This window comes from Rhopalosiphum padi, chromosome 1 (genome assembly GCF_020882245.1).
Source record: "Rhopalosiphum padi isolate XX-2018 chromosome 1, ASM2088224v1, whole genome shotgun sequence".
Taxonomy (NCBI): domain Eukaryota; kingdom Metazoa; phylum Arthropoda; class Insecta; order Hemiptera; family Aphididae; genus Rhopalosiphum; species Rhopalosiphum padi.
Window position 1 is genome coordinate 36610702 of NC_083597.1, and position 14525 is coordinate 36625226.

General features: G+C 34.7%; 1 protein-coding gene across 1 annotated transcript in view; it reads right to left on the minus strand.

Moving 5' to 3' along the window:
* Nucleotides 1-8474: 8474 nt before the first annotated feature.
* The window catches only part of LOC132917308 (neuronal PAS domain-containing protein 4B), a 115872-nt gene continuing 109821 nt past the window's right edge, over nucleotides 8475-14525 (minus strand). Inside the window, exons 9-10 of the mRNA XM_060978001.1 lie at nucleotides 13075-14282; nucleotides 8475-9833 (exon numbers count right to left, since the gene is read on the minus strand). Coding sequence (XP_060833984.1) covers nucleotides 9808-9833; nucleotides 13075-14282 — 1234 coding nt within the window. The 3' untranslated portion in view covers nucleotides 8475-9807. The remainder of the gene's footprint in view (nucleotides 9834-13074; nucleotides 14283-14525) is intronic.

Sequence of the window (14525 nt, forward strand, 5' to 3'; positions counted from 1 at the left end):
ATAAATACTAACAGCGTGTCACTGATACAAAAAATCTGTGACTAATACTGTGCTAGGTATAACCCTGTAATACAGGGCCTGTATTAATGATAACCTGTTCAATATTTCGAGTCACTATAATTAAAAGAGTTATACCGTATATATGTAAATAATTTTTATATACATATTTAGTTTTGTATACAATATAACCTATCAAGTTATGTTTGATTCCGTGTTGTGTAAAAAGTAAAAATTAATTATTTACAAAAAACTTGATTGTTGAATTTACCGATTAACTTGTATATGTATAAAAGAAAAAAACAATTCAAACGCGATAATTCTATTATTCTATAACAATGTATTAAATTAAAATTTATATTCGTTGTTGAAAATGTGGCAGCAGTAATACTATTATATTTTGAAACAATTTAGATTGAAAACAAGATTTAGTGTACCAACTTATATGTGCATATATTATATTGTCGTTATTATTTTCGGTGTGAAAACAAGTTAGTTGAAGCTTTTGACTCTTGATATCATGTACATACAATTATGTGCGATAATGGGAATTATGGTCTTAACTCGTTATTATGTAATTATAATTACATTATTCATTGATAGTATATAAATATGTACTAGACATGCAAAAAACCGTAGAAGAATATTAATGTCAGGTTGCATAAAAATTGATTAATTTAATGGACCAATAATAAGTCACTAAATTATGTTTATTCACTAATTATATGTTTTTAATTTTATTTATATTATAATATAACTATTAAATAATTTTTATTATTAATTATTTTTTGCATTGACCTGACTTAAATTCAAACTATCGCAAATCGATGGTTTTGAAATAAAATTGTTATTAAATATCGTCAAACGTTTTATCGAATAATAGTATAGTAAGGTACCCGTTAAACTTTTTCGCCGTATGACATGATATCGTATTATTATTATTAAATTTATCCTTTTAGGTCGGCGCCGCATGTGCAACGGTTAAGTTAACGAATCTCATTATATTACGCACATTCGATATTACATAACAAAGCTGTCGACGTCTCGCAAACTTCAATGCCGTGAAAGGCGTATATTATAACAATATATTACATATTATTATTATTGTTATACGTTTAATGTGTATGTGTGTCTGTACAATATAAGTGTATTACATGAGTAACAAGCGATTTGGACTTGACGATAGTAGAACGAAACTGAATTATGTCGTACTTATGTGTACACGATTAACGCAATATATATAATATATACAATATACATAATTTTATTGAAAATATAACGCTAAATGTGAGTATAATTATTACATACGTTTATATATAATAACACACAATGGCCGACGAGTGGTCGTTTAGAAGTAATAATTATTATTATTTAAGTTTCTGACAACGACTACGGTGATGCATGACAACATGTGACACACGGATATTATAAATACATAATTTCAACTATATATTATATACTTGTAGGAAAAACAATCGATTGTTTTTTTACTGCATCGCAACGCTAAATTTTTAATATCGTCATAAACTCATACCCAATTATAAAATCAGGCATACTTATTTTATTTTACATATTTTTTAATAATCATTCGAAACACACAGCTTTTCGTGATAAAGCAATGTACTTTAGGTGTTCGTATATAGTTAACATATTTTATAGACATTTCTAGTGGTTATATTAAAAAATTATATTTTTACTAAATTTTATATTTTTAATTTTTATGGACGACCTCAAACATGTTTAATTTCATAATTCAAAGCAGAATATTTTTCTGAAAATTTCAATGTACAAAAATTGGATTTCCAACAAGTATATACTTAAGAACAAAAATATTATAATTATAATTTTGTAAGTTTAAAATAGATATTCAAAGTTTTGGTGAGTGAAGTGGAATGTCACATGGGTATACTTCAAAATGTAAAATCCAAAAGAAGTACTTCACTCGTTTAAACTTTAATCATTTACATTATTGTTATTATATTATTATTGCTTTACATATATTAACTGCTCGTTTAAAATTTGATTTTTATGTATTAAATTTCTTTGAAAATTGTTCTTCTCTGGTAAATGAAATGAAAACCTATGCTGTCGTTCAAAAAAGTAAGAACTTTAAAAATTAGATCGTTTAAAATAATAAAATAGAATATATGACTAAATATTTAAAAAAAAATTTTCCTATAATGACTTCAAATTGATAGGCCCCTGCCCCCCTAGTCGCCTGAAGCACATGTATAGATATTTTTTTTTATCTATTATGAATTAAATTAAAAAAATTAACGAACAACAAGTGTCAGTGTGTAACTCTAATCGGTGGCTATTCGTCATAATGCAGTAAGTACAGATTGAAATAAAAGTTCCATATCCGCCAACATTTATAGTTTTACTTGCTTAGAATGATCACGACATAAATATTCTTATAGACTGACCATACATTGTACTATATTCGCATATTATATTATAAACGACGACGCTCTCTCTATGTATATCGACTTGTATCCTGAAACCAGAAACCTGCGTATTGATATATTGGATTTTTCGATTTTGACGACATAAAATCAAACAACACTAATAATAAAATGCTAATGTCGCGTTATGATATATTTATATAGCGTTTGTATATAATATAATACCATATTATTATACAGATACGGTGAGCAGTACTGTTTACGTATATTTCCGTCAACAGCAGCAGCAATCGTGTACGTAAATGTACGTTATTACAATATTATTGTGCAGCAGTGCTCGGCAACCGTGATGTCGTCTGGTCACGATGACGCGAAGACTTGGCCCTACTGCACAGTGCACACACACACACACTTATATCATATGCATAATATGATCTCCACCGCGAGTCGCGAGCCCAGTAGCCCGGCTTGGAACCTCTGACGGGTCGCGCTGTCGCATAATAATAATAATAATAATAATATATCGCTAGAAAGGCTGCGCTCCGGATCAGGTCGTGATGACGCGAAAAACAAAATGGAAGGAAATACTTTTACGTATATACATGTACATGACGGTATAGGTACATACATTTCCTTTTCCTCGGCGTGTACGACGACGACGACGACGACAAGTAATATAATATATATTATTATAATAGTATAACATATTATCATATTATGCGTCGATCTCCGCGAAGCTGCAGTTACTACGGCTCCCGTGTACGTATATCATATAGTTCGTATACACGTGCATATTATATTATATATATATATTGATAAGTATTAGGTACCTGCGCATAATGTACCTACACAGCGTGTTACTATGGTATATACCTTATTCTGGATATTAATACATACAATATTTTATACCTCCACGACGACGACCGCGTTTTTTATTTTATTTTTTTTTTTTAAATAATAATATAGGTAATACGGTTTTCCTTCCGTATGTGCACGCCACTCAGGGACTATACGCTATTATTATATATACCTTATATACGCCGACGGCATTTCGTTTTTGTCTCTTTTTATTATTGTTTTTTTTTTTTTTTGTACGGCGTTTACTCGGAAACACGCGGACCATAAATCCACCATCAGAAATCGTGCGCCATTCGCCGCGCGCCGACACGGACACGACGGCGATGTCATTTTCCGTAGTCGTCGTTGTGGTTGTCGTTGTCATATCCTATATATTGTTGGTGTATATTGTATAATGTATATACACGTCGTCGCCAATACGGACTAACCAAAACGATGTACATGTATGCAGTAGGTATACACACGCTAGTCACTAGGGTGTTTCCGAAAAGATATTTTGTTATCTTATATTTTATTTCACGATTTTGGACAGTTATTTCTCGACACAATGGAGTGATACATTATGTCACCTTTATTTTTTGTTTCTATAAGCTCGACCAAAAAGAAATTTATCGTTTTCGTAATAGCTGATACTATATAGTTTGTAAATCCGAATCAGCCGAGTTTAACCGAGTTGTGTGAATATTTTAAAAATTTAATCATAATATAGTAGATTACAATTAGTATAAAGTTTAAAATTTAAAAAGTTTATGCAGGAAGCGATTATCTATCACATAGAGTTGAAATAGGAAAAAGGGCGCAAACACTGCAATAATATGTAGATAATCTATATAGGCTATACAATATACATATTGTATATATTAATATTAAATTTTTTCTCGGCGTCCCCGTCGCGTCGTAGCGTATAGCGAGATGTGTTTCGTACAACACCACAGATACGTACTATACCCAGCAACTTCCACGTAAATATTTTTACAAACTATAACAATATTTCTAAAGGGATTATTTAAAAACCATGCAAAAATTAAAATTATTCTATTTTATTATTATTTTTTTTTATTGTTAAAGTTCTTTGACAATGTCATTTGAATTTGTTGATATATTATAATACAATTTTTTAATTTTGAGAATCATAGCCAATAAGTATGTACAAGTAGAGATGGAAATAGTTACAAGATTATTAAAAATATAAAGATATTAAAAAAATAAATATCAATAAATTTTTTAACATTAATAGTGTAGAAAATGATGAGAAATAATAATTGATAATAAATGAAATTAGAAAGCAGTGCGGGGGTTCACGCTCGAGTCAGCATATTGAAAGTGGGTCACTTTTTAGTCTTTACAATTAGCTATGTTATTTACTATATTTTTATTAATCTATAAATTTATTAGTTGTACTATGATATATCGGTAGGTACACTTGTTTCGTATTATTTTCATTCAGTTCAGAATAAGTTTATGCTCGTAATACTGGTATACATACTTCAATAACATTTTGCTAAAAATTTCACACCAAAAGATTTGCGAAAATGTAAATCAAATCGCGTCATAAGCTGGTACTAAGTGCTCGAGCGAGATAATGTCGCGTTTAAACGCGTTCGCGGTTTGTTGGGAAGCAAGAAGAGGATTAATATAATAATATATTACGGTCGAAACATAATACTATAATATTATAACATCAACACTCTCTCGAACGACGTGTAAGTCTACCTACAGTGTTTAATATTATTTAGTCGATACAATGTAGGTGTTGTATACAGGGCGGGCAGTCGCTTAACCGTAGCCGCGCAGTAGATGTGTTATGCATGTATGGCAGGACCGCGTGCTGTATAATATACGAGTATACGCGGTCCGCTGCTGGTCGAATGATTTTCGGCACAAATGGAACGTGTCCAGAGACTTAAAACTGTTAAAACGAACAAACAATTATATTCCGTGGAGAATGCGGTTCTTCGGCGGACCATTATAATTATCGCGGCCGCCGCCATCGTCAAATCCGCGTTTATTTTGTTTTTGCACTGACACATGTGTACATTATTATTATAATATACCTGCAACCGTACAATAGTACCTATCGATTCCGCTCGTACTTACAAAACGTCTAATCGTCAGCCGGTTTTTAATGTTTTCGTGTTCGTTTTGTTCGTTTTTAAGTTACACTAAATATTATGACTCATAACCAAACCGCTAAATGCTACTCATTGAATTACTAAACAACAGAGTTGAAAAACATTATTTAACTGTTCGCGTATCACGTGCACCTTTTTGATCTTACCAATACGGCTATACATATAACTATATAAGTCGAATTACAAATTATTATAATATGGTCAGTTGACAGCGCTAATAGAAATATAATGAAATAAGGTTATAAGATTTATGTTTTAACCCACCTAGTTTTAAAATGTACTTAATGTGTTATAATAATAATTATATGACTGAGAATGTTATGTTATAGAAAAACCCAAAAATAAGAAAAAATATTTTTTATTAATTTAAAAAAAAAGTTTTGTAGGACTAGACAATTTAAAATCTTCTACGTTCTTCAGATTTTAATTTTAAAAATAATTATTCATATTTAATTTGGTGACAGAAAGATCACGAACAAAATAAATAATAATAATATTACCTAAATTAAATATTATTTGCGCAGGTATATTAACAAATATGAGGAGTATATGTATATAAAAATCTTGTTAGCACGTTATAAAGTTACTTTTTTAAGAAAAAATATTAAAATAAGATTTAAAAATCATGGTTTAGTGTTTAATGCCTTAAGAATCTTGTGAATAAAAAAATTAAAAAATGACCTTAAATTTAAAAATGAATTATAAAATGTATTATTTTGATTGAAAAATATATGTGAAACATAAATGATACAAAATGAGCATCACGTTAAATAGCTTCAGAAATAACATCAGTATTCCAGTCTTAATTATAGTTCATAATATTATATATTACCATAAAACTATTTATGTGGAGAGGGGATTTGGGTGTGCTTATTAGCACCATCTATTATAATGTATGATAAATTAGTTTTTATTTTATTACCTTTATTGATAAATTATTATGTACAACTGTACGAAGTTCTTATTAAATATGTGATGGAGTCGGTCTGCGTGGAGGTCAAAGTTGCTCATTATGTAATCCATGTTTTTAAAACTATCTAGAACAGCAGCCTCTGTTTTTGTTTTATTGAAATTGCACCCCCGTATATCAGTATTAAATCTATTAAGATACGTATAATTATTCATATCGTCTGATTCTAACGATTTTTTTTTTTTAAATTAGGCCTCGTCTAAAATTAATCACGAAGTTCGCAATTCAAATTTCTAAACATTCGACATTGAAAAAAAGTTGATATCCAGAGTTTCAACAAAATCAAGCCAATTTCGAGACATTTGAAAAGTATTGATAAAACAAATATAGTTTATCCTACATTCATATCTTATATTATAAAATATTTAATAACATCATATTGACGTATTGTAAACCATGATTAAAAATGATGGTTGATATTCGATGATAATTTATATGCTTTGATTATGTTCAAACTATAACCCGTGTCCAATAAGAAACATGTAAAAGTAACTAAGAACGATTTGGGGAAGTTTTTTCAAAAAAACTTCAAAAGACCTATTTATTGTGATAGTATAGTTGGCTTAACTTATAGCTAAACTGACTATAGTTGACATATTTATGTTATGAAAACATCCATTGACTATTTTATAATTTCGTTAACAAAAACTTTGATGGATTGCTCAGTTGGGTAGTATGTATTTGGAGTGGGTGTACTAACTAATAAACATGCAGTACAACATTTTCAGTAATTTAAAGGTGTTAATTTTTTAAATTATACAATAAACTATATAGTTGCAGTTCATTTCATAGAAAATTAATATTTCCAGTAAAAATATAAACCTGACAAAACATTCTAGTACACAATAATAACACTGTTTTATACATGGGCAACATCCATAAAATGCATTTTTAGACAGTTTAGAACTTAAAATACTATTGGGAAGGGGGAGATAAACCCCCTAATTTCTGTCAATGCATTACCTATTGAATTACCCGAACATAAACGATAATTATACAAATTAGCATTCGGCGCTACACGACTGATCTCAACCGGATCGCAGTGCGCCGCTATAATATTGTATTACATTAAAATATTATATCGCGCGAGCGCCACGAAAACCTGACTATACGCGTCACACAAACAACGAACTTCAGAACACGTGCCGATATAACGTTGGTAACAGTAATAGCGCCGTACCCGATCTGAATTTAAAACATAATATATTAATGGTATTATATTTAATAATATTATTAAGTAGTAGGTACGAGTAAAAGTGTGGTAAAACACTAAAACTATACGCATTCGTTATTACGATCAAATAGCTGTACACTGACAACACGGTAGATACGCTTTTTCCGCCGGGCCGGAGTCATTAACGGGTTCATAATCTTTATCGTGTCAGAGACGTCACACGTCGCGCGGTCCCGTTTTATTTACTTATATTTATTTTATGATATTATACATATTATTATTATTATTATTGTACCCGTGGTATTAAACATAATTTAATGCCACGAATTGTTTGTTTATCGTCCTCACGAACGCCATTAACTCCGCTGCCGAGCCGTAGAAAATCCGAACGAAAACTGTAATATACAACGTGCATTATCATCGGTATTTGACAAATCACCGAAATAATATTATTATTATTATTATTATTAGTCACCGCTGTCGTGAACGCGATGACGATAATATTGTAATTACCGGTCCGGCTTGTACCGCACGCGGGTTCTTCGGGACGTAATAATAATGATAAATAGGTACATTGGTCGACCACCAATACGCCGACCGGCGCGCGGCGATAGGTATTATATACGTATATAATAATAATATTACAGGAATAATGTATATACGTACTACACAATATGTATAACCGTCTTTTTTGTTGTGTGCAGCTTCCATCGGATGAGACGTCAGACGACTCGAATCAATAACCGCGCATCGACCGGGTTATAGGTCCTGTTTAAGCTGGTACTGTTAATACGCGCAAAAAGGAGTAAAAAACGAAAAAGGCTTATAATTTTTTTCTGCTGACTGATTTGTTTTTCGACATTTATTTTCAAAACTATGTAATAATATTATAATATATACCTGTACATGTGGTGTTTACAGTTTAATAATTGACACTATTTATATAATAAATCGATCTATATTAAAATAGTTTTTTTGGTTGTTGTTTTACACACGAAAATGTACAAAATGTTAAAAAAAATATGTAATAATGAACAATAATAATTATAATAACAAGAATAATAACATTGGCTAATGATGTCGTACGCATAATATAACATAATAATAATATATCATCGATAAAAGCATAAAATATCACGCGCACGTACTTCTATATTATAAATTGCACTTTGCCAGCCGTAATAATATAAACGTATACTTATCGCGTATGCGCCAAAATGGAAACAATTTATTTTTTCGCACACGATGATTAATACACATAATACATAATAGGCATATTGAAAATGTATACAGTATAAATGTATAAAAATATGTTTGACGAATAAAAAAATATATATAAAAAAAAATCAACAAATTCGATATAATTAGGTACATTTAATAATAAAAATAATAAAACAAGAATAATATGGACGGTAGTTCGTAATAATAATTAACTAAACAATAATAATAATGATATAATTTGACTTATATGATACGATAAGATTTATACATTACACTGTAAGGCTTTTCCTACGAAAATCGTCTAAAAAAAGAGATCACAGGCGCAGCTTGGTGGATAAATATAATATATATATATATAATATGTACATAAAATACTAGGATCGAACAGTCGATCAATATTTTTTACAACATACGCTAAGTCTATACATTTTATTCACAATAACGCGAGCCGTGTGACTCGTAAACATTCACTCGTAGGCACTAAAATACTTATATTATGTTATAATACAATTGTCTATAAAATATTTACCGGGACAGATCGATGTACGTTAGATCTATCGTTTACGTAGTGATTCTTTTATCGCGAGAAACATGTAATAACTTGGGAAATATAAGGAATTAAAAAACATTTTTTTTTTTTTTTTAAACGCTTTGAAACATAATAAGTATACTATTTTACGTTTTTTGCGTACTAAATATTGTTTTTAATGTATTTCCTAAGAATTCACATTAAAAGAATCACCCTGTATACGACACGTATACACAGAACGCAGAATGCAGTTATCCGTACAAAGCGTCCGCCACCGCTATCAATACGCTAACTACGCGAACCATACGATAATAATAATATATTGCTGGTATATAATTGTCGGCTGCATTTGAGAGTATCGTTTGTGCGGTATAACGTCATATATTATAAACGAGAGAAAAAAATTAAACGTTCGTATTTTTATGGCTTCGGACGAGACGAAAAATAGCACTTCGCGGTGGCGTTCTCGCGAGGCCAATAACATTGCAACGATGATTTCTCGTAATCCTCGCGTCCACTCGTCACATGTCGCTTTCACGACGTCCGTCTGCAAAAATTCACAAAAACGAAATTAGCATAATAATATTATTAGATTTCGTGGCATTATACTATTACGACGATACTAAAGCACTGCACCAGAGAGCATATATATATATATAATAAGCGCAATTAATTTTGCGCGCTTTCTATATCGTAAACGTATTATACGTAACTGCAGTGACCTTATATTATATTATATTATATATTGCAGTTGTAGGTAAAGTCACGGAAATTGCGACGTTTGAAAGATATAACAACGAGTATATATAGTCGTGTAGGAGCCACGCGCAGTTTAGAATACTGCACGAGTGAAAAACTTAACTTTCCCGAGCCATCTAAACATAATATTCGAACGTACGCTGTGTTGTTTTCATTTTGCTGTCTCCGCATATCATTACGGCGGGTAGAAAATAAAAACAAGATTTCAAAAATAATATGAAATTCTGTGGTTTTTTAAGTCGCTACAGACGTACGAGAATGCCTCATTATAATTATATTATTACTGCAGCTACCGTAAAATAATTGAAACACATGTCATTAACATCGAGAGGACAAAATGGGAAATGTTTGTCAAATTTTAATAATGCCTCTTTCCGCACATACGCGTGCATCGACAACATTATGCGTATTTTGTACATTTACTGGGTGATTTGTTAAACAGTTAACTGAACTATGTTTTCTGAAAATATATGTTAATTATATATTAAGTAATGTTTTTGAAATATATTTTTTACATAAGTATAGTCGTTATAAAACGACTTTTTATTTTTTTTCAACATTCTCAGAAAAACATAGTAACGGTTATTTCGTCATCCAAAAATTAAATTAACTTCATAAAACATATTTTTTCAAAAACATCGTTTCGTAAATTAATCTTCGGATTTTGTGAAAAATATATAATATAATATATTATAGGTACCTACTTATAGTACTCAATCAACAACGTGAATACTTTTCGAGACTGCAGTTTACTTTTAAAAGAATCACCCAGTGCCTATATATTATTTGTATTTACATTTCACGTTCATTTGCATACTGTCGTGTCTACTGTATAGTCGCCGTCGCCGCCGTTGCTGTTACTTCAGCGGCGGCGTCGTCGGCCCAGTCTACCGTTGGCGGACTGCGACCAACACGTACATTTCCCACGTTACATACCTACACATCCGTGTTCACACACGGACACACACACACACACACACATGTACTAAGCAACGACCAACAGCATCCGGTCCCCGCGCGGAAACCCGACATTATAAATCCCCCGAAAAGAATTACAAAAAATAAGAACAATATAGTAATAATAATAATAGTAATAATATAACGACGTAGGTAACGTTTTTCAGTGCGTGCCCTGCCGCCGATGAGGACGCGGTCGGTATGCTCATAAGGTACATCCGCTGTACAACTATATACATATACGCGTGTACGTAATAGTCGTACCAATATTATGAGACCGTGATGATGAGGGGGAGGGTGAGTAATGATACAGCGGTGGTCCGATAGCTTGGCGCCATGGGCCGTGATGAATATATAAAAAAAAAATAGTTACCGCAGTGGTTAAATGCGTTTCGTTCTCTCGCTGTTTCCAAAACTATATTATGTACGGCGCGCGATGACGGCAGACCACTCGTAATTCATGTAATATATCTGTGTATATAAAAAAATGAAGTCCCAACTAGCTGATTCATGATCAGCCGAAACTGTCGAACCGATCCATTTGAAATTTTTATTATCTTTTGGCGCACATACGCGCTTTTGTAAAATTCGTATATTGAAGAGGGGCTCATGTGTGTATTCGTTATTCGACAAAAGACGAATACTTTTGACCGAGTTAGTTCATTTTTTTTATCCGTTAATTTAAGTTACTAATAAATGATAGGTATACTCGTAATACCTATATTTGGTAATTTTTAACCTAACTTATTATTTTCTTAATTAACTGAGCTAGTTAAAAATAAAATTATTGACTCGCTCGCCTTGATAACGTATACGTACGACGTGTAACTGCTGTAACGCAGAGTGCTGCGGGTTTGTAGTCAGGTTTTAAATTTAACGCGATGACAAATATCATATTTTAATTTGGACGACGAATTGCGTTCTAAAAACATACTGAATTTTTTTGTTTTCGTCTATGGACCGGCGATATTTTGCAGGCACTCGTGTCGTTATTTACTAATATAATATTATTATTATTATTATTATTACTGTACGAATTAAATCGTCTGCGCCGGACAATAAACAGACAACGCGGCGCGCACGTCAGACACATTTATATTATCACGCCCGCCTGCCTGCCTACGACGTTTTAATTGAAACCGGAGCACGCCCACCTGTTGCAGTACACGCGCGCGTACATTCGGGGGTCGTCTTTGTCGGTGAGTTCACACGCCGCTCGCGATTATTATTACCATCGTCCGGAGAGGATAAGTTTTGCTCGTCTCGTACGACGTCCGTGTTATACTCATATTATAAAGCTAATAACGTGAATAACTGTATTACAGACGCGTAAATTGCGATCGGGCGTAGTGTTATGCGTCTATTAATAACATACTGTAGCGAAGAGACACTATAGACTCGCGCGGAGAGATCGACTCCGAAATCTCTGTTTATGTACGAAGGACTCGGTGTACGCTTAACCAGACCACCCGCTGTGCTGTATTATGACGTGATGGTTCGACCTTATTCGTACAAACTTTGATGAGTTATATTTGTAAGAATTTGATAGTCTGTTTTCAAAAATTGCGAATAATAATATGAAAAAAAAAAAAACACTGAAGGAGACCTGAGAAATTAACGCATTAAAAAAAAAAAAAACCCAAGAAATATGCTTGCGAAAATAAATATATTACACATAATAAATATTCTTGCGAAAATAGGTTTGCGTCAATCATTATTCATTTCAAACATGTGAAATCATGAAAATAAAATAAATTCGCAAATATATTGGCTTGAACAATATTACAAAATTGGTATTGATGTATTATCAATCAATGATGATAAAATAAAATAGATTATTATAGATTTAGGTTTTTTTTAAGGGATATTTAGATGACATTTTTATTTCTACATAATTAACTGATCCTTCGATTGAATTTGTAATCCCTCGGGTAGTGGAATCGTGGACTAAGTAGATCATAATATTCAGTGCGTATAATATGTTCAGTACAACTCAGCGTGATGCTCTTTATTTATATACGGACCGTAGTGCAGTGTGCATAGATTATCGGGTAGCAGAAAAGTGCGTTTACCTTGGACGGAAGCGTCGGCGGCGGCGGCGGCGTCTTGGTCGACCCGTACGATGAGCGACGGTCGGTTCATAGAGCCGGGCGGTGGCGGTTGGAGCGGGAACAGCCTGTGGTGGTCGGCCGCGGCGGTGTGCGGCCACGGCGGGAACGGAACTATATAATGTGGCGTGGGCTCGACGAGCACCTCGTGCACGTTGGGCACGTACTGTTCGCCCGGCCAGTCGAACGTGAACGTGGACGGTTGGTGATGGTGGTGATGATGGTGGTGGTGTTGGTGTAGCGTGTCGGCGGTGGGCACCTCGTCGCAGCCCCCCGGGTGGTGGTGATGGTTGTGGTGTTGCTGCGGTGCGCCCGACGACGTGTGGTACGAGCCACCGCTACCGGGCGTGGGGGGCGTCGGCTGTCCACAGTAACTGCCCCCGCCGCTGCTGCCGAGCATGTCCACGTCGGGCACCTTTTGCAGGGCGCCGGTCCCGGAACAGCAGTCCGACCACGGTGGACTGGGATTCCACGTTTCCATCATCAGGTCACCGGGGTCCATGGCCGCCTTGACCAGTGCCCGGGAACGGCCCAGCGACGTGGCCGACGGCAGGGACGACGAGAGAGCGGCCGCCACTGCGGTGGCGCACCCGCCGCCGGAATCGCCGCCGCCCATCGAAGGCGGCGACGGCGACGGGTCGGACACCATCGAATGGCCGCCGTCCTCGACCTTCAACGGCGGCGTCTGCTCGGGCGAATGTATGGAATAGTCAACGGGTTCGGGTTCCAACCGGTGCCGTTTCGACGCCACCGCAGTTGTCGTTGTCGCCGCAGCCGTGGTCACCGCCGCCGTTCCGGTCGACGTTGCGGCCGCCGCGGCGTACCGGAAGTATCCGTCGGGTAACTGGTGGAAGTGCACCGGTTGTTGCTGCTGCTGCTGGTGGTGCTGTTGGTGCTGCTGTTGGTGTTGCTGTTGGTGGTGCTGTTGGTGGTGCTGGTGATCCGCTGACGAGTAAGCACCGTCCTGCTGGTGCGGCGACTGTTGGTGGTGATAAGCGTACACGGGTGCCGCCGTTGGCGGGGGCACGCCCGTCTGCACCTGTGCCGGTCCGGTGGATGGTACTCGCGGCGACGTCTGCGCTTCGAACTGCATTCCGTACTGAAGTTTGCTCTGCACCATGTAATAATGGTACAGCCAACTGTTGGCCCGCATCACGGCCGCCTCTTGGTCCCTGTACCAAAACGCATATTATTATTATAGTTATATAGACACATTGCCAGAAAAGTGATAAAGTAAAAGAAGTGACAAAGTATGTCAGTTACATTCTAAAATATCGATTACTCTCTCCCTGTGATTAAACAGCCAAAGATGGCTCGTCTTTGGCTCGTTGGCCGACAGGAATCACGATGGCAACCTAATTTTCTTATTAATATTTGGTGATTTAGATTCGTTTACCATCCTTTCAAAGTACCTA